The sequence below is a fragment of the Piliocolobus tephrosceles genome, chromosome 5 (genome assembly GCF_002776525.5).
Source record: "Piliocolobus tephrosceles isolate RC106 chromosome 5, ASM277652v3, whole genome shotgun sequence".
Classification (NCBI taxonomy): domain Eukaryota; kingdom Metazoa; phylum Chordata; class Mammalia; order Primates; family Cercopithecidae; genus Piliocolobus; species Piliocolobus tephrosceles.
The window spans coordinates 63,579,744-63,601,494 of record NC_045438.1 but is presented as its reverse complement, the minus strand read 5'-3'; the positions used below and the strand labels follow the sequence as shown (position 1 = coordinate 63,601,494).

The 21,751-nt window shown below is 47.9% G+C and overlaps 1 protein-coding gene across 1 annotated transcript in view; it reads left to right on the top strand.

The window, feature by feature from the left end:
* Positions 1–15,944: 15,944 nt before the first annotated feature.
* FOXO3 (forkhead box O3) overlaps positions 15,945–21,751 on the top strand; it is a 124,983-nt gene continuing 119,176 nt past the window's right edge. The window contains exon 1 of the mRNA XM_026454411.2: positions 15,945–16,942. Coding sequence (XP_026310196.1) covers positions 16,325–16,942 — 618 coding nt within the window. The 5' untranslated portion in view covers positions 15,945–16,324. The remainder of the gene's footprint in view (positions 16,943–21,751) is intronic.

Below are 21,751 nucleotides of genomic sequence, written 5' to 3'. Positions count from 1 at the left end.
CAGGGACTTGGCACTTGACAGAATGCCTTCCCCTCAGGGTCCCTCTGGAAGTGTTCACTGCTAAATAACTGAGGACTACTGAGGAGAGGGGAGGGGAAGAAATGGGAGGCAGTTACCATAATAAAAACGGCAGCCTGATAGGCCAGCAGCTGCTGCAATGAGCCCCCAACCCCCTACCCTAGGGGAGCCAGACCCGACAAAAGCAAGATGATGGACCCATTCTTACCTTAGGATCTCAACTCCTGACATTCACATAGCCTGCTGTTTATAGAGCTGAGGACAGTTCACCCCTCTGCACTCCCACACCACATCAGGGTAAAGGCCAGACCACCTGTGGTCAGATGCCGTCTCAGGACCCTAGGACCTCAAACAGGAGAGGAGTAGGTGGCTGTGAGTGGTTCCGTGGCTGAGGTCTTCCTTGAGAACCTCTCCAAGGCCCAGCTGGCTAGAGAGATGTAAGCCTTGTGAGATAGGAACTTAGCCTGAAGCCATCGACTGGGCTCTATTACAGGGTCATTCCAGCACTTTGAAAAACAGATTTCACTTCTCTACCTAGAAATTAGTCCTCTTATCTTGGATACCTTAGAGGGAAATGGTAAAGAAAAACATTCATCAGTGACCTGATCCTCCAAGCCCAGCCAGTGATCAGATTTTGGTTGGGGGTGGGGGCAGTCTGTCTCCCACCCGCTGCCCTCCAGGAGGCGCTCTAGAAGTCCAAGCCTTCTTTTTGGGAGGGCAAGGGTTGCCATGTGAGTGCTAGAAGGTACCTGGCTAAGCACAGAAGAACACAAGAAAAATTTTATATCTTATGCTCAAGCGAGGGGTAAAGTGGAAACTATAGGAAGGAAAAAGCTAATTGGGGCAGATTATAATAAATCACAGATCACCAGGAAGTTTGGACCCACAGCTGGATGCAGGTAAAGAAAATGAGATCTTCCCAAAGAACATCTCTGAAACACTCTGACAAAAACTAACAAGAACCAGTTGCCTTATGGCAATGCCAATTCAGCAGAAATGAGGATCTCCCAGAGCAGGAGACTTTCTATGATTAGAAGTCAAAAGAGTCCAATAACCTAATTATAGTCTTTTTCTCTCCTCTTTCGTACTCAGGAGCACTTGGCATCCTGTATCAGGGCCATGATTACATTAGGTACCTGCAAAAAGCTTCGATAAAAATAATCTGATTTTCTATAGCTCTGATGATTTGCTGATTTGGTAAAAGGTCAGAGCCTGCTACCAATGGCACCCTCTGTGGTCAGGGACTGTGGCTTAACTACCAACTATTTCTTGTGCCTAGTGATATCATAGATATGGGAAGAGTCCAGGGATTAAACCTTCCTTCCTCCCTCCCTCCCTTCCTTCATTCTACATTTATTGAGTGCCTGCTACGTGCTGAGTATACAAAGACCAGTTAGACACAATGCCTGGCCCCAATAAGCTTCCAGTCTAGTGAGAAAACAGCCCTTGCTAAAAAATCAGCTAAGTTCAAAGGTTAGAAATAGCTAAACCATGAAGAAATAGTGAACATCTACAAACACATAAACAAGGGAAAACACAACAGCTTTGTGGAATTTTACCTGTCAGTGACACGGGCCAGAAGTGTTGCTTGTAAATTGGCGCATACAGAAGGTGCTGGGTAAATGCTTGTTGAAGAAATTCATTAACATAGTCACAGAAGTGCACTAGAAAGTGTGTCTGAGATTCTCTAGTTCAGCACTTTCATTTATAAAAGAGGAAATTGAAACTCAGGAAGGTCAAATGTGTTGGGTGAGCCAAGGATGAAGCAGGGTAAAGCAGCCACATCTCCTGGTTCCTGTGCCCTTTCTTCCACATTGATTCCTGACCTGGGCAACCAGGGCCTTCAACATGTGCTTATCTGAAAAGGGACTAGGAGATAGACTTTACCCTCTAGTAGCTCAGAGTAAGAGAGGAAAGATCCCACTGCAAATGGACTTATAGAAGTAAATGAGGCTGAGGCTGTGAGAGAAGGAAGTGGGCTTCTCATCTTTCAAAAAAACAGAATAAACAGTTAAAGGTGGCTGGGCACGGTGGCTCATGCCTGTAATCCCAGCACTTTGGGAGGCTGAGGCAAGCAGGTCACCTGAGGTCAGGAGTTCGAGACCAGCCTGGCCAACATGGCAAAACCCCGTCTCTATTAAAAATACAAAAAATTAGCCAGCATGGTGGCGCACGCCTGTAATTCTAGCTACTTGGGAGGCTGAGGCAGGAAAATCACTTGAACTCGGGAGGTGGAGGGTGCAGTGAGCCAAGATCATGCCACTGCCCTCCAGCCTGGGCTATAGAGCAAGACTCCATCTCAAAAAACAAACAAACAAATAAGCAAACAAAAAACAGTTAAAGGAGTATCTAAGAAAAATCATTTCTAACAGAAGAATTGTGATTCTACTGGGCTAGTTCCGCATGACCCTCCTGCAACATTTCCTTGGATGGTAAACTTCGTTAGTTAAAGCAGAGCGTCTGTGAGGCCAGAGCCAGGGCCTGGTCCCCAGTGAGGGGCTCATGTGGGCCAGCAGCAACATGCCTCCAACCTGGCCAGCTGTCTTCCAGGTGAAATGAGAGGAAGCGGGGTGCAGGGATGGAGACTGTAGCAGCGTGCGGAGAGTGTGGTCTTTACAGTCAGCCAGGCCTGGGTTCACATCTCAGCTCTGCCAGCACCTCAGCTGGGAAATCTCAGGCCTGTGGCCAAGCTTCAGTCTCCTCATTTATATAACGGGGAGAAAATTATCTCCTTTATAGGGGTGATTTTATAATCCTTTATATTATGGTTTTTATGATGATTAAATATATATATCCAGAAGATTCTAGTATAGGTACTACTTCTTAGTAGGTATGCAATAAATCTTTGTTAAATCTAATTGTTTAAATCCATCATCACTAAAAGAAGAAAACACAAAAATTAAACAGTCCAACAATTCCAATGTGGCCAAGTAGATACTCACACGGTGGTGTGGAGAGTATAAACCCTACAGCCACTTTGGAGAACAATCTGGCCTTGAGTGATGTGGAAGATGCACAGGGCTATTACCCAGGAATTGTTCTATTAAGTATATACTAAACTCGGGCCAGGCATGGTGGCTCACACTTGTAATCTCAGCACTTTGAGAGACTGAGGCACGAGGATCACTTGGAGCCAGGAGTTTGAGACCAGCCTGGGCAACATATTGAGACTCCATCTCTACAAAATTAAAAATAAATACATAAATAAAAGCATATGTTAAGCTCATGCACATGTGCCCAGGAATGTTTAGAACAACAATGTTTGCAATTGCCCTAAACTGGAAATAACCCAATTAGCCATCAACATTAGAATAGATCGACAAAGTAACTATTACAGATTAGAGATAGAAAACTATTCCTATAATGAACTATCATATGGCCATGAAAATGAATGAACTACAGCAACATACAGCAACATAGGTGAATCTCACGACATAATATTGAGAAGCATCAGCAAGACACAAAAGAACATATGCAGTGTGATCCCATTCATATGAAGATCAAAAACAGGAAAAAAAATGAGATTACAGTGTTTAGGGATGCAAACACAGCAAGATATAAAGAAAAGCAAAGAAATGATTTACCACAGAAATTAGGAAAATCATTACTTTTAGGGAGAGAGAAGAGAGGTTTGTTGTTTAATTGGAAACAGGGTCTTGCTGTGTTGCCCAGGCTGGTACAGTGGCACCATCACGGCTCACTGCAACCTTGAACTCTTGGGCTCAAGTGATACTTCTAACCTGGCCCCTCAAAGTGCTGGGATTACAGGTGTGAGCCACTGCACTGAGTTGAGAGGATGGTTTTGATGGGGAAGGGCACTCCAGGGATTTATAGGGGACTAGTAATGTTCTATTTCCTGATCTGGGTGATAGTTACACTTGGTTGTTCTCTTTATAATAATTTATTAAACTGTACTGTTAACATAAATGTTTTTCAGTTTTCTATATGTATATTTCTTTTCCTCTTTTTTTTTTTTCCTGAGATGGAGTCTTGCTCTGTCATCCAGGCTGGAGTGCGGTGATGCAACCTCTGCTCACACAACCTCTGCCTCCCAGGTTCAAGCAATTCTCCCACCTCAGGCTCCTGGGTAGCTGGGATTACAGATGCCCATCACCATGCCCAGCTAATTTTTGTATTTTTAGTAGAGACAGGGGTCACCATGTTGGCCAGGTTGGTCTTGAACTCCTGACCTCAAATGATCCACTTAACTCAGCCTCCCAAAGTGCTGGGATTATAGGCATGAGCCACTGAGCCAGGCCTACATGCATATTTCTTGATAAAAAGTGAAAAAAAAATGTATATGCTGAAGAAGGAGACAGAAGTACCATCCTCATGGATGTGGGACAAGCAAAAAATATAGGTGTTTTATAAAATATTTGTTTCATTTTGGATAAGTTGAAAGATGCATGGTTAATAAACATTTTTTACATATGAGAGAATGAAGTAGCACTACGTAGGGTATTAAAGAGTTCTAGACAGAATTTTCCAAGCCATCTAACATTTTCATCTTCTGAGTATTTCTTGAATGCAGAAATTAAGCAACATGACATATGAATTTTGACCTGGTCTAATTCCAATATTAATATGACCTATGAATTTTGACCTGGTATAATTCCAATATTAATGTACAACAATTGTGAAAAAGTGGAGAGGGACTAACTGAAAACATATATAGATAAACTAGTTTTTATACTTTTGTGAAAGGAATGCAATTCTCATTGTTCCCTTGGGGATCAATTAGTTTGACAACAAAACTTTTTTTATAATATCGAGTTTATAAGAGGGAAATGGGTCAAGATGGCTGCCTCTTTTGGACTGGGCCGCATGGAATTCTTCTGCCAGGAGTTTTCTTCAGATCTGATTATTTAGCAAGTAAAGAAACCTGATTTTGCTACTTTACCCAGAGTTATCAGATCTGAGGGGCTGCTGACAGTGGTTTCTGAGGCCACTGACATTTCCTGTAGCCCTATTCTGCTGCCCATCCACTGAAGAAAGGCAAGCCTGTGCAGGCCACAGCCTCTCTGGTTCCCAGGCTCCACATAGGTCACATGGACCTTACTGGTCATGGTTGTCATGACAACCTACTCCCTCTTCAACAAGACGTTAATATTTTCATGGCACAAGTGAAAAGAAAGGGCCAAGCTCAAACCTCATCTTTTTACCAGATGGCAGTATCCCCAGAAACTCCAAGAGGGGTTTCACTTTCCATAGAGAATAGGAAGGCCTGGCCCAAAGGGACCAGATTTGGTCAAGTTCCCTAAATAGGACCGCAGGGATTGTGTTTGTTTATGGAATTACTCACTTGGCTTCATTATTTGTTTCCAAAATACAGATTTTATAAAAGTCATTTTAAGTGTAAAAAAAAAACCCTTCAGATTATACATTTGAGAAGTGAAGTTGCAAAAGGACTCTTGATACTGTGTGAATGTGTGAGGTTCAGATGTTATGCTTTCATAAAATAACTTGTGTTTGAAGGCCTGGAGACTTCCTCCTCACAGATGTCTCACTTAGTGATTTTGTCACCTATTTTGGTGGCTTCAGCTGTCTCTCCAGAAATGAGCACAAGGAGCCCCTAAGGAGACACAGATATGGGATATTAAAGGAATGTGAACTATGCCAGGGAGTGGGAAAGGAGTGGAGGTAAGCCTTTCTGACACGTGGAGCAGAGCTGCTCTCTGAGGAAAGTGAATCTGACCTCCAGCCAAAACCATTTCTCTGGTGAAAACTCCAATGGTCTCAGGCCAGATGACTTGGACACCATCTCTTGGAGTGGGAAGACAAAGCCTCACAAGCTTGTCCCACTAACACCATTAGGACTCCTTCTCTGAGAGACCACCAAGTAGGGCTCAACCAGGACCTGAACTGAGAGAAAATTTCCTCCAACAAAGGAAAAATTTTCTTCTGAGACGGTTTAACCATCGCTAATGGATAGCATTCAGACTCAAATACACTATCTGTATAGTGGCTGTGGTAGCTTGACTTGGTACTTTTCTTTCACTTTTTCTTTCTTTGTCTACAGGTAAACAGAACACAATACAGCTGGAGAAACGAGAGCAAAGGGTTCCCCATCTGTCCATGGGACTTGCCTTTCTCCCATACTCACATTCTTCCACGGGTGCCGCTGTCTTCTGACAGGGGCAGGAGAGGCCTTGCAAGGCTGAGGATTGTCACTTAGCTCCATTTCTTTGTTTCTTTGCTTCATTCTGTGCCCCTGCTATTAGTTGATGTTCTTGTTGACTCTCTACTGGGTTATTTACACTGTCAACCAGGGTCATTTACACTGTCCTAATATCAGGACCTACAGTATTTGCTACATCACTGGAGCCTTTGCCTTCCCCGGGCACTCTACGTGTGTCCTCACCTAGAGGTTTATAGGTTTATTATAAAGAATATTACAAAGGATACAGAAGAAGAGATATAGAGGGCAAGGTATAGGGGAAGGGGCTTGGAGGTTCCATGCCCTGCTGGGTACGCCACCCTGAAGGAACCTCCTTCTGGTCAGCTTTCTGGTAGTTCCTTTACTTAGCAGTTTCTATGCCAACATTTGCTGTAACGTGCGCACAGGCCTCATATCTTGCTAGCTTGAAAATTTTAGACTGATGTTTACATCAGAATTGCAAAATTTCCCATTTTATTTTTCCTCTGCTGTCTTCCAGTTTCACAGGTTTACTCCATTTCTAGATATGGCTGTGGGAGGAACAATAATCAGATTTAATGTCCCTGGAGCCCCAAATCACATCCTTTGGGGGGCTTTAGTACCAGGTTATTCCAGGAAACTTTACACATAAGTGGACATGCCGAGCCAAACCAGGGAGATGCAATGTATTCTGCAGAGTAATGAATGGTTCCATATGGCCTTGCTTTCTTTGAAGTACCACATCAATTTTTTTGGGGGGTGGGGGCAGGGATGGAGTCTCGCTCTGTTGCCTAAGCTGGAGTGCAGTGGCACAATCTCGGCTCACTGCATTCTCCTGCCTCAGCCTCCCAAGAAGCTGGGACTACAGGCATCTGCTACCACGTCCGGCTAATTTTTGTATTTTAAGTAGAGACGGGATTTCACTATGCTGGCCAGGCTGGTCTCGAACTCCTGACCTCATGATCCGCTCACCTGGGCCTCCGAAAGTGCTGGGATGACAGGCATTAGCCACTGTGCCCGTCCCACATCAATGTTTTAAAGCAATTTGTATTTAAAGTTCCAATTACTAGGCATTGTATTTATTTATGTATTTATTTTTGAGAGTCTTGCTCGGTCGCCCAGGCTGGAGTGCAGTGGCATGACCTCAGCTCACTGCATCCTCTGCCTCCCAGTTTCAAGTGATTCTCCTGTCTCAGCCTCCCAAGCAGCTGGGATTACGGGCGTGCACTACCAAGCCCCGCTAATTTTTGTATTTTTAGTAGAGATGAGGTTTCACCATGTTGGCCAGGCTGGTCTCAAACTCCTGGCCTCAAGTGAGCCTCCCGCCCCCAGCCTCCCAAAGTGCTGGGATTATAGGTGTGAGCCACTGCGCCCAGCCGACATTTTAAATAGATTTTCTCACAAGTGGACATGGACACATGCTCGCTTCACAAGTTTTTGCAAGATGAGAAATGGAGTAGATGGACCACTTACAAAGCTCAATGCCATTTGCTGGAGGCCAGTCAGCCGGAAGCATTGCATTAATTCTTACTTTGTCTTCCTTTCCTCTAGAAGAGATTGATTGCAATTTCCAACAGGAGTTTTTACATTTACATTTTAAAAATTTAGTCACAACTCTCATTCTTACTGCTGGGTTTCAAAAAAAAAAATTGAGGACTTTGTTTCTGACTTCCTTCAATTGACAAATGATAACATGTCAAGTGTTTAGCCTGATCCCCATGTCTTCAAGGACATGATATCTAGTTGGGAAAAAAAACAAAGAAGTATTTTGATTTCAAATCTACTCAGTTGTTTTTTTATAGACCCTTGTTCCTTTCTTCTATTTTCAAACTTCCTTTTTATGTGTTTAAACCTATTAGATACACTTATTTTCTGTGTCAGCTTATTCTCATACCCAAGCCTTTGTGTATCTGACCTTATATTTTGTTTCTGTCTGCTCTTACATGGAGCCTTGCTTATTATATGTTTTGTGTTTTCTGATTATGATTATGGAAATTCTTTGGGGCCTAGGTTCAAGATAGCCCTCCAAGAGGACATGTCTTTCCTTCTGCCAGTTGTTAAAAGCACCACAAACTGGGGCTCATGAAGTTTTTTAAATAATTCCATGGTATCATGAATTTGGGACATAATATTACATATGGACCACACCATAGTTATGAATTCTCAAGGAAGACAATTTTTTATACTCCTTTATTCAGGACTTTGATCAAGACAGACGATTTTTCCTGGGATCCTCTTCTGCACAGCAGGTTAATTTCACATTCACCTTTACTTTGGCCCTTTGGACTCCTGGTTTTAGAGAGTAGAGTCTTCTTATTCTCCTGATCTTGGACAAGACTGAGGATTTATCTTCTGTGTCCCAGACTCTGCACACCTGTCAAAGTAGAAGCTCAAATGTTGTTTGTCAGATTTTCTAGGAGTGTGCTCACTTCCCACCTTAACTTTGTTTTTGGTCTCTGTGGGTTTCTCGCTTTTTTGCCAGCTCAATAAAATACATTTTAAAAAAACTTTTAAATCTTATCCAGCTTTAGTTTTCATCCGGAAGTTTGTTCTGGTTATTTGCTCCATTGTGTTAAATTGAAGTACTTTAAAAACAAGGTTAGATAATGTATAATCAGTTGCTAAGCAGAATCGAGGTACAGTTTCTCCAGTGCTTCTGTTTCCTTTACTTTCTATTCAGAACAAATCTTCCTCCTCAGAATGCAAGACAGTGGCTGAGTGGAGTAGGGGCAATGGTGTGCTGGCAGACTGGCCCTCCCAAAGAAAAGGAAAGAAAAAAAAAGCAAGCAAGCCTTGATGGTTAGTATTTGCCAATTTCTGTTGTGTAAATACTCCCATAATAGTCCATTTCAAACTACCAAGGGATGTGCACAGTCGTCTCTCATGAACTGGAGTGGGTCAGTGCCACTGTGGAGGTAGAAGATACAAATCAGGGTAGCTAAGTCACCCAGAGATCAGCGGGCAGAGCCTGATGATGAAAAGGTGAACTAACTAGAGCACATACCAGCTAACTGTTGCCCTGTGAGTACAGAGCCGGTGTTACCATATCTTCTTCTCAAGAAGAACTAGAAATCCAAATTTTAGGTGAAATCTCTTCCTTTTAAATGTTGGCAACAGAATAATAATTTTTTTTTTTTTTTTTTTAAGAGAGGGAGTCTTTTTCTGTCATCCAAGCTGCAGTGCAGTGTGGCACAATCATATTTCACTGCAGCCTTGAATTCCTGGGCTCAAGTGATCCTCCCACCTTGGCCTCCCAAGCACCTGGGGGACTACAGGTGCATGCCACCACACCTAGCTACTTTTAAAAGATTTTAGAGATGGGGGTCTTGCTATCTTGCTCAGGCTTGTCTTGAATTCCTGACCTCAAGAGAGCAAAAATTTGAAAAACACTGGAGAGAACCAAAAACTAACCCTATTGGGGCAGATTTGGCCAGATAACCACTAGCTTTAGACAGGCTGGGGAAGTGTCTCGGGTTATGTTTGCTTATCTGGTTCCAGGCCCTTTTCTCTAGGCCAAAAGGCTCACATAAAGTCCCCTTTCTTCAGGCCCATTTTGGAGAGGCAGTGCAGTGTTGGGGAGGAGGAGAATGTGCCATGGATTCAGAATCATCAGTTCGAATCCTAGGCCTGCCACTCACTGTGTGACCTGAGGCAAATCCTGGTAAAATGAGAAGGATGGTCCCTGCTGGGGTAGGCTGTTCTAGAAATAAACCAAGATGTTTTGTGTATGGAAGTTGCCCCCTGTGTGTAGGCAGTTAATGGCTCTGTCCTCATTCCAAGCAGGAACCAGAGAGTCAGAGCTGAAGGCAAACACTGGCGTGTGCAGCAGAAAGACCTCTATCTCAGGGTTCTTAACCTTCACTGCCTTAGACTCACCTGGCAAATATTTAAAAACAACAACAACAACAATCAATCAATCAATCAATGCCGACCCTACCCTCAGAAATTCTAATTCTGTTGGTCCAAGGTGGAGCCTGGGCATGACTATTTTTAAAGCACTCCCTAGTACTCTCATATTAAGTGCTTTCGATTCATAATTTCAATTATCCCATCCTTCCAACAATCTTAGAAGGTATTCTCATTTTAAGGATGAGGACCTGAGGCTCCATGGTTAAGTAACATCTGAAGGTCACATGGCTGGCAAATGAGGAATCAGACTTAATTCAGAGCCTGAATTCTTAACCCCCCATGCCACTTAGCACTATTTTATGTACCTCACATGGTCTTTGTGAGGTCTAAGCACTGCAAATAAAGTGCTTAGTTCAGGACCTGCAACTTACTGACAATTCAAGGTTGGGTAATGACAAGTATCATTACCTCCTATTACCAACACAGAGAATTCTTCCCAATTTCTCTTCTATCTAATTCCATTTCAGGTAAATATTCACTCTTTTGTGGAACCCCGGCTTTTTTTTACGCCGAAAGCATACATAGTTGCCCTCCAAATGCACCACACTCATTGTAACAACCTAGGGGACGCTTTGCCAGGGTTTGTCATGCCCAAGGGAAGAAAGGGGAAGAGAGAGGACAGGAGCTGCAGGAGAGCATGGTGATGAAACCTGTCTGGAATGATGCCCCAAGGGGCGAGCCTCAGCTCATAGCTCTTTGGTACACAGTATTCAATAAAGACACACTGCACGAAAGTAATTTGCTGAGGAGAGGGTAAGCAGAGAAAGGGACTAATGAGGGTGTCAGACATAGACTGGGGAGCAGTTATACCAGATGGGTCACATATTCATTAGGAACCTCGTCCTACTGGTTTCCTGTCTTCATTGAGATGGACACAGAAGTCAACCCAAGAGGAAAATGTGCACTTGCTGAAGAGCAGTAGGCTCGGTTCCTAGAATGTGGGCTCTGGGGTGAGAGGGAGGCTCCAGCTGGCCTAGGTGCAAGGAGAACTAGGCTAGGATACAGGTGCTGAGTGAGTGGTGCCCCCTCAGAGGGAGACCCCTGGCCTCTACCATGAATCCCCTCACAACTAGGTGTTTGAAATGGTGATTTTACCCAGCTTACTTAGGTAAACATCTTAAATTTTGTCCCTCCACTGACTGGATTTGCAAAATAGAGTGAACAATCACCACCTTAAATTATTAATAGAAATAAATAGGGCATAAAATTGTTCAATAAGAGGTGGGAAAAGTTTTGACCAAAAATTCTGCCTTGAAGGGAATGCTGGCATTTCCTCTCAATTAACAATCATAACTTCTGGTAGGAAGAAATGCAGAAGGAACAAGGAGGCCTACAAGAGGAAGGCAAAGGTCAAGGCAAGTTGTGGCTAAAAGAGAACAATCTCTGAGAGTCAACCTCTAAGTTCTCAAAGGTTTGCCCATATGCATGAATTACAAGGGTAAGGTGCACAGTTACAAAGCCGCAAGTTTACAGTCACTTCCAAATGAAGCTTTTGATCTTCAATTCACTTGAAACTTACCCAACACTCTACGTATGACCTCTTGAATTTGTCTTCTACTGTTTTTTTTTGTTGTTGTTGTTTTGTTTTGTTTTCCTTTGTGGCAGGGAAGGGAGGACAGAACCTCACTCTGTCACCCATGCTGCAATGCAGTGGTACAATCATGGCTCACTGCAGCCTGGACCTCCTGGAATCAAGCGATCCGTCCTTACACCTCAGCCTCCTATAGTTGGGACTTCTTGTACTTTTTGTAGATACCCGGTTTTCGTCATGTTGTCTAGGTTGGTCTCGAACTCCTGGGCTCAAGGCATCCTCCCGCCTCAGCCTTCCAAAGTGCTGGGATTGCAGGTGTGAGCCACTGCAACCGGCCTTCTACTATTTTTAAACTTGCAATATTTCTTTTTAACATGTCTTATACCCCCAAGTAACATGTCTTATACCCTCAAGTAAGCTCTTCGGGGAAATGGCTTTATCATGTGCCTGTCCCCCGCCCCGCCATTCCTCACTGTGAAGCTCACAATGCTCTGTTAATCTACTGAATCTTTGACTCTTTCACATTTGGAATGTCCCTGGGATATGCGTTCTGTAAATGGACACTCAACATGTTTATAGTGAAAATCTAATGACTGAGAGCCCAGCCCCTGTAAACACATTATTTCTACTTTTGCAGGTCTGCACTCTAATGACAAAAGATTGCTTAAATTTAGAGAAGAAAACGCGTGGATTTCTTCTACAGTGTTGTAAGTATTTAAAACAGCAACGGAAAATTCTTGGAATTTTATGCTGCATCACAATGCGCGGCCCTGGGTGATCTAGCCTCCCAGTTCTTCGTGCAAAGCTCAATACCAGCTTTTTACCACCACCATACCACCATACCCAACCTGCACCCCAAGCACTGGCACTTGAAGCCGAGTTGTGGTCGTACATCACCGTCCACACTCCCAGGCTGTAAACCAAATGCAAACTCGGGGCTTCTCAGTGGGACAGGCCTACAAGGAGAGGAGAGGTGCCTCGTGAGGAGCAATCGCAGTAAGCTGTCAGAGACCCCTTCCCCAGACTTCCCCTTCCAAGGGCAACTCGAAATAGCAGAAGCGCATTTCTACGTGGGCACAGCCGCATGCCCACGAGACAGGCACATGTGGACTGGGGGAATTCGGTACAAGGAAGCGAGGACACAGAGCACGTAGGGTACTGAGGGTCCCTCTCGCGGCCAAAGTATGTGTGCCAGTGAGTGTGTGCGCGTGTGAGATCTGCTCCAGAAACCGTGGCCGCGGACTGGCGCGGCCTCCTGGGCGAAGCACAAGCAGGAGTCTTTGTTCCCTGAATGTGAATGCGAGAGCCGAGCTGGGCGCAAAGACGGCGGCGTTCCGCGGCGGGAAACCGTCGTCTCCGCCGCGGCTCGGGCAGCGCGCGAAACTCTCAGGTTCCCCGGCCCGGGCCGCCGGCTACGCCAGCGGCGCGCAGTGGGGACAGCCTGGCTATCTCGCGAGCCGCGCCCGGAGAGGCCGCGCCGCGGGCCCCGCCGCGTCCCCCAGCCAGCGCGGGCGGCCCCACGCGCCCGCCACTCGGCAGCGCAGCCAGCGCCACATTCCATTTAAAAATAACACCCACGTGCGCTGGTAAACAAGCGCGCGCGGCTACCGAGGCCGCGCGCCCGGGCGCAGCGTGTGCGGCGCGCGCGCCCGCCCGCCTCCCGCACGTGTCGGCCGGCGCCGCTCAGTCCCCGCCCCCTCGGCGGGTCGCGTTCCGCCCACGAGCCCCCAGCCCAGCCGCTCCAGGCCCTAGTGCCCCCTACCCCGCCAGGCGCGCCCAGTCGAGTGCGCTGCAACTTTCCGCCCCCGACGCCTCCTTGTCGCCGGCGGCCGCAGGGTCCCAGGTCGGCTCCCTTCCTCCCGTCCGCTGTCTTCTCGCGTCCCCCCTTGAGCCCTCCCACCGCCAGCGCGCGAAGGATTGGTTTCTAGTGCGCCTTCTCCCTTTTTCCCTCTCCTCTCTCTCCTTAGAATTTTACTCGATTGTTTATTATTTGCTGGGGGGCGGGGGCGGGGGGCGGAGAGGGGCGTCTGGGGCCTGGAGACTGGTAGCCGCGGCCAGTCAGCACGCGGCGTGCCTTGACGAGTAAGCCGCGCAGCGAATGGCGACGCGGCGGAGAGCTCCGGGGTCACGCGCGTGTGGAGACGATGACATCATCTGTTTGTACGCGTCGAACTAGCTTGGTGCAGGGGCGGGGCCGCGCGTCACTTGAGTGACGGGCGCTGCGCAAAGCCCGGAGCCGGGCGGCGGCGGGGCGGGCTGGCTCCTGTGTACGCTGGGCTGGACCTTTTTGTGTATGGGGTCGTTGAGGAGCCCGCTTCTAGACTCTGAACTATCTCTGGTGACTTACAAGGATTTTTTTTAAAAAGATGTTTATGAACTAGTGTCTAGACTTTTGGTGTGCATGTCGCGTGTAGTGCATTCGTAGAGTACAAATAAACGATTTGGGGCACGGATTGTAGAATAAGGATTTGTGCAGATGTTTTTTGTTTAACTTAAAGGATACGTCTTTTTTTAAAAGTCAAAAATGCATACGTAGCGGTTTCGTCATCATTTACAAATTAGATTAAAATTATTTCCCCTTCTGAATTGTTCGGAATCTGCTCTTGAATGTAGGACAGGGGTAAATTTGCATTTCTTCGTAGTTAGTTACACCTCTCCCCCGTTTGCCATGAAACACATGAAAAGTGAAACACGACTGTGGTCCACCGTCCGAGGCGAGAGATTCAGTGCAAACCTTTTGGTGCCTGATCAAATCTGTGAGCATCAGCTTATCGAAGTTGTGGAGGCGCCAACATCTTCGCCGTTCAGTATTTCCACGCCGCGGTAAACCTTGCCATCCACGCCCAGCATCTCACCTCGGGTGTTACCTAGTGTCGGGTTCTAACAGGGAACCGGACACCGGGGCTGGCCCAGAGCCCGGCGGGCGGACGCGCAGGTCGGGGACCCTGGTACCAGGCGCCCTGCCCGGAGTCGGGGAGGCCACGCCGCTGCGCTCCTTGGAGCGTCGGGGGCTGTCGCTCCTGCAGCTCCCCCTTCTCCTTCCTCTCCCTCCTCTCCCGGGCCAACGCCGCGCTTTGTTGTCGTTGGGGCTCTCGGGAGGGAGGAGGAGCCCAGCGGGGACAGCAGCGGGAGCCCGCCGAATCCCGGCCCGCGGCGCGCGCCCGGACACCCACGCCCGCAGCCCAGCGGAGCTGGGCCGCGCAGGCGCGCGCGAGCTCACACACGCGCACTCACACACGCACGCCCGCCGCGCGCCCGGCCCGCCGCCCAGCCCTCCCCCTGGGCGGGGACCCGCCCGCCCGCCCGCCGTCAGCCTAGGTTGAGGCGCCCTGCGTGTGTCTATAACTTTGTGCTGCTGCTGCGGCCGCCCTGCTCGTGGAAGGGAGGAGGAGGAATGTGGAAGGCGGCGGCGCGCGAGCTGACAGGCGGTTCCTCGGGCGGGCTGTGGCGACGGCCCGAGCGCTTCTCCTTCGCCGAGGTTGCGCGCCCCCTCCTCGCCGTGCCCCGGGCCCGCGCGGGATCGTGCGTCGTCCCGCCGCGTCCCTGAAGGGAAGGAAGCGAGGTAGGCGCCGGAGCCGTGCAGCGGGCGGCCGCCTTCCCGGTGACTCCGGATCTGCTTCCGAGCTGGGCCGGGCGCTTCCCTTTCCCCTCCCCGAGCCGTGGTGTGCGCGCCCCCCTTCTCGCCCGCTAGTGTTTTTAAAGGACTCAAGGGAAGGGGGAAACTGTCAAGATGGCAGCAGCGGGAGCAAGGAGGTGATGAACATGCTGGTCCGGGTTTTCTAGCAGCCCGGGAGACTTGGCGCTTCCCGACCTGTTGGAAGATTTATGTTCCGACTCGCTCCCTCCCCCGGATCCCGACTGGGAAGGGGGCGGAGGGGACGACGTCCGCGAGAATGCAAACCACACAAAATCCCGAAGTGGCCGTCCCCGCCGGGCTGCTGCTTCTCCTTCTTTCCGTGTTTCCTTTATTTTTTGGAAGTGACAAGGGCCCATCTGCGCCCAGACCCCTGTTCGCCCTCCGGCCCGCGGGCGAAGAGAGGAGAGGGAGCTGCCCGCGCAGTCCCCGGGCTCGGGCCATTCGACCGGTTGGGGGTGACGGGGGGTCGCGGAGGCGGCTGGGCCGGGAAAGGGGAGAAGAGCCGAAGACAGCACAGACTTGAGCGGCGGCGCCGCGGGAGGCACTAGAGCGGGCCCGAGCGAAACATAAACAAACGCACGCACGCCCGAGCTCAGGCTCTGACCGCCGCTCGGCTGCGCCAGCTCCGGCCGCTGCCCGCTTTAAAGGCGCGGCCGCCCCTCCCCCGGGCGCCCCTCCCCCTTCTCCCCGCCCCGCCGCCTAGCCCGGGAGGGACCTGCGGCTGGGCGGCGGGGGAGGGGGCTGCCCCGCGCGAGGCCGTCGATTCGCTCGCGGCTCCCCCGCGGCCTGGCCGGGGGGCGGTGTCTGCTGCGCCAGGTTCTCTGGCCGTACGTCTCCAGGTCCGCCTGTTCCTGGGAGGCGGGCGCGGCAAGGCTGGGAGGTGGTGGCGGCGGGCGAGGACTCGCCGAGGACTGCGCTCCGGCCCGGGATAACCAACTCTCCTTCTCTCTCCTCTCGTGCTTCCCCAGGCGGCGGCGGCGGCGGCGGCGCCCGGGAGCCGGAGCCTTCGCGGCGCCCACGTCCCTCCCCCGCCGCACCCCGCCCCGGCGCGAGAGGAGAGCGCGAGAGCCCCAGCCGCGGGCGGGCGGCGAAGATGGCAGAGGCACCGGCCTCCCCGGCCCCGCTCTCTCCGCTCGAAGTGGAGCTGGACCCGGAGTTCGAGCCCCAGAGCCGTCCGCGCTCCTGTACGTGGCCCCTGCAAAGGCCGGAGCTCCAAGCGAGCCCTGCTAAGCCCTCGGGGGAGACGGCCGCCGACTCCATGATCCCCGAGGAGGAGGACGATGAAGACGACGAGGACGGCGGGGGACGGGCCGGCTCGGCCATGGCGATCGGCGGCGGCGGGAGCGGCACGCTGGGCTCCGGGCTGCTTCTTGAGGACTCGGCCCGGGTGCTGGCACCCGGAGGGCAAGACCCCGGGTCTGGGCCAGCCACCGCGGCGGGCGCCCTGAGCGGGGGTACACAGGCGCTGCTGCAGCCTCAGCAGCCGCTGCCACCACCGCAGCCGGGGGCGGCTGGGGGCTCCGGGCAGCCTAGGAAATGCTCGTCGCGGCGGAACGCCTGGGGAAACTTGTCCTACGCGGACCTGATCACCCGCGCCATCGAAAGCTCCCCGGACAAAAGGCTCACTCTGTCCCAGATCTACGAGTGGATGGTACGTTGCGTGCCCTACTTCAAGGATAAGGGCGACAGCAACAGCTCTGCTGGCTGGAAGGTGCGTACCCACCCCGGGCTGGCGGCAGGACCCGCCGGGCCTCCTGCGCAGCGCCAGACGCGCCTCGGATTCGTCGGAGCGCGTATCGGGCTCCGGGGCAAGGGGTTGGCAGGGGGAGCCTTCGCTGTGAGGCTTTGGGGGTTCTCTTTGACTCCTGGAGTAGGGGCACCTGGGGACGGCCCGGAGGGGGGAGGAGGCTCCCCAGAAGCCTAGGGCATGGCCAGGTGAGGAGAGGGGGCGGGGACGCCGGCGAGGGAAGGGCGAACGGACAGGAGTACGTTTGCTGGATTCTCAGGACAGCGCCGAGAAGGTAGGTCTGCAGCCAACTTTGGAGTAGAGTTTACCGTAGTGGGGGTCTGGTGCGGGTGCTGTAGGTGGAGTGAGAGGTGTGTGTGGGGGGGTGTTTGGGACGCAGTGTCCAGAGGAGGGGTTGGATGTGTGGTTTCCAGTCTGTCGCAGGAGCATGTTGCGTCGTCACTAGCTGAATGAGAACCTTCGGGTCCAAGTTTCAGCTTGTGGGTGTTAACTCCTACAGGCACATCGATCCCATTAGAAAAAGCAGTGGTTGCAAACCTCTTCCTGGACAGCTTCCTTTCCTTGCCTGTATTGATACCTTTCCTTCTCAGAGATGTCGCTCCAGTAAATCTGCTTCTTACTCGCTGCTTCTGAAATGTTCTGGGGCCTCGAACCGGCTGATCTGGCCACCTCAATCCAGACTGGCTGCACCATCTGCTCCCGCCGAGGCCTGGACTCTGGCACTGTTTGAGGGAAGGGCTCTGGTGTGGGGACCTGCGCTTCTTTCACTCTGGCTATTGGGAGGAGGTTTGGGGGCTTGGCCGGGCCGTAGTGGCTTCTACCTGTAAATGAACCCGAAGAGAGACTCTCTACCGTTCCTTATCCTCTTGGGGCACGGGACACGTGGTAGGGAGAGAGATGTGGAAAGGCCTATGATGTAATGACTTCCTGCAGTTGGGTATCCAAAGAGATTAACTCCTCTGCCCCTGCTGGGCTGCTGATACCCAGTTGCTTTGCCCTTCCTAGGCACCTCCCTGGCCCCTTTCCCCAAGACAGTAATGTGTCAGTACCAGGCCAAAGAGTCCTGTGCAGTTGGAGATATACATCTCTTAACAGCTGCTCCTATTTGCAATTTAGCTTAGATTTTTTTTTTTAATGTGAAAGTAGTTGCTTCCTCCTTCCCTTTCTTCTTGTTTTCCTGGGTTTCAGGAGATATAAAAATAAGAACAGTTTAATCTTAGTGGAGAATTCAGTGGAAGCACTGGAGATGAGCCTGTATATGAAAAAGCTAAAAAACTTAATGTAGAGAATGTTTTATTTTGCTTCTAGAAAACGCGTCCAAAGTTAAATACGGCTTGTATCAGAGAGGCTTTGTATTAGATACTTCAAAAGTAAAACACGTGTGCTTTGATATTAATCCACAAATCTGTCTGATTTCTTTTAACAAATGCTAACATTATGAGTTTTATATTTGGTCTAATTTAATTGCTTTATAAAATAATGCCAGTTGTATGATGTGAGAGTTCTTTACAGAAAGGATGAAAGACAATTCCATTTGAAAAGAGCACTAGTGTGACATCTTTTAAAACTGGGTTTCCAAGTGGATGGGAATGGTTAATCTCACTGTATAGTATCAGGAAGGGGTTAGCAGACAGGATCTGAGAACATGGATTTGGGGGTTCGAAATATTTTTCAGATTTCTCTCATTTGAAATTTAGTCTTGCATGTTTGAATTTGGTGAGGTGAATATGTTAATGAAAAGTTAGTTAACTTTTAACTTGGTTAAAAAGTTAATGTAGGAAGGGGTTTTCACCTTTCCTGTGATTTTTAAGGTTACAAAAATTTAATTTCGTAAATAATATTTCTTGTTATTGTGTTTATAGTTAAAGATAGTAAGTTTAATGAATTTTATTTTGGGGGGGAAGATTTACATGAGAAAATGGTATTACCAAAAGTAGGCATGAATTGAGATTGGGCTAGTTACATTTTCATACAGTTTGTAGGACTTGCAATACAGAGTTTGAGCCTAGTCATAAACTTTATGATTTTATGTCATAACCATTTTTTTGCCTCATGGTTTCTTTTACCCCTCTCTGCTGTCTCATTTCTCTTCAACTAAAATCTTAAAAATACTGTAGATTGAAATTTTCAAGGCTTAAGATGCTTAATACAGGGCACACATTTTATGATTCTTTTTACCTTAAAATTTTTTACCAATACATTTCTGAGTGTCACATGGCAACTAATCCTTGACAGCTAAAGGGATATAATTTTGTTAGAGTTTTTATAAGATGATCTTCAAAAGATGCAGCCATGCAGGAACTTTCAAATCTTTGATGATGGAGAAGGCCCTTTGAAACTGGGGCTGGTTTCATATTCTGATTATGACTAATAGGCAACCTTTTTTTTTGTGCTTGTGGTTTAGTGGAAGAAGAGGGAAAAGGGAGAGGTCAGGAGCTAATTGTGACCCATTTCCATGTGTCCAAGTTTAGGAGTTGATTCTTGTCGTGATTAGTCATTTTGGAAGCATGCATGTGCATTTAAACCACACTACTTTCATTCTGAGTAATGTAAGAGGATTTTTAACTTCCAAAAATGTGTAGAATTCAGGTTAACATCTCCTAGTCATAAGTGCATAAAGGGCACGCACATCCTTACTTCTTTTGAGGCTATTTGGGCCATTGCATTATGAGACCTTGTAACCAAAATTGTCACCCTAACATCATAACCTGAAATAATTAGAAAAGAGGGCTTGGAGATCAGAATCTAAACCAGTGGTTCTCAGCCCTGGTTGCATGTTTGAATTACCTGGGAACTTCTGAAAAATACAAATACCCAGAGAATTTGATATAATTTGGTTTCTGTGTGGCTTAGCGTTGAAGGTTTTGTGTTTTGTGGTTTTTTTTTTTTTTTTAAGTTTCTTAGGTGATTCTAATGTATAGTTAGGGTGAAGTTCCCTGATCTAGTTCAACCCTCTTATTTTACTGGTGAAGAACCTGATTTTTGGAAAAGCTAATGACTTTCTTAAGATCACACAGCTGGTTAGTAGAGAGGTAATTAGTAGCCACAGTTCTAGAGGTTTTTGTTCTCCATTTTCTTCTTCAAATTGATCTTTTTTTGAAGGTCATTTACTAGGTAATGGATAGTCTTACATAAGTAGAGGTTGCTTTCCTGAATGGCATATTTGCGTCTCAATCTAAAAACACCTTGCTTATTATTTCAGCATCAAAAGGATGGGCAAATGTAGAAGGAGGCTGAGTGAGTGTATCATGTTTGCATAACTGTCCAGTGCCTGTCAGTAGGGGTACTTAGGAACTATGAAGTGATAAAAGAGGTAAGAAGGATAGCATTTTAACAAAAAGAGGAAGCCCTTGGTTACTTACATTTGTCAGATACTGTGTCAGGGAGAAGGATGATGGCTATCTCACAGGTTCCCTTACCTCGGGCATTTAAGTAGAAATGAATAATCAGATGTGGTTAAGAGGGGAAAAGGTTACATTTCCTTTAATTCAGATTAAGCTTGCACTGCACCCATAATTGAACAAGTGAATTCTCTCAGTTCCTCTTGTCTTGGGGAGATCTCTAAGGACTCCAGGGCTTACCTGGTAAGGCCCATCTATCACTTATTTCGTTATACACACCACACGTCTGCTTTTCCCATGGGTCAGGGCGTAATCAAATTAGGCAGACTTGAGTTTCTGTAGTGGTTCCCATAATTTCACAAATGTGGGAGATACTGTGTTAACATTTCTGCTGCTGCTGCTGCTGCTGCAGCTGCAGAGGATAGTTCTTCAAGAGTCGGAGTCTTCTTTCATGTAAGAATGTGTATTGTTAAGGCTTCTTGCCAAGATAAAAAGATGAGGGCTGTCCTGTCACATAATGCTTATTTATGTCCTCACTGTTTCTGTTCTTTAGATTAATACATCCAGTTCCTTTTCAACACACTGTATTAGGAAAAATGTTATTTTAACTGCAACTCTGTTTACAATTTTTTTTTAATTTGTAAATGACTAAATCATAACAATTCCACATTGGCTCATAATTTTGAACTCAGTCACCTTTTGGAGTAACTCACCAAAAGGCCAGTTATGGTCCTGTGTAAAGAATCTGTCTGCTTGGCCTGTGTTGCCAATATGTTATTTTGTAATTTCCTTTGGCAATAGTGTCTTCGTCAGTGATTCTCAACTAATATACTTCCTCTTTCTACAGCCCCAGTACACTAGAGGGACTGTTTTTCCTCTTTTTCAAAGCTGTGTCATTGACCTCTGAAGTGAAGAAATTGGCCCTTTTAGACTTTGATCTGTGAGTCCCATGTAACAGAGACTCTTTAAAAAAGAAGCTAAGTGTGTGTTTTGATGTGTTTATCTCCTTCTTAGAAAATGAAATGAAACTACAGCAGACTTATTTTTGGGAGATTTTAGGAGGGTTCTATTTTAAGAAAATGACACCATACAAGAACATCTTGTAGTTAAACTTTTTAGTACTCTGCTTGTGAATCTTACTTAAAACCTGCAAGATATTTTTATTTGGGAAATTAACGAAGAGGCCTTGTCTCACTAATAAGTCATTTAATTTGGTCTGGCAAAAGTTCACCATCCATTCGAAGATCTTCGTGAAAATGCAAAGATAAGGCTGTTTAGGCTTGAGCCTAGGAGTTCAAGACCAGCCTGGGCACATAGCAAAACCCCGTCTTAATTTTTTTTTTTTTAAAGACTGTTTAGGCCTGTGCATTCTAGCAGGTTACCCCACTTCCCCAGAGCTGGTGCATCAGATTCCAGATTCCCAGGGCTGGAG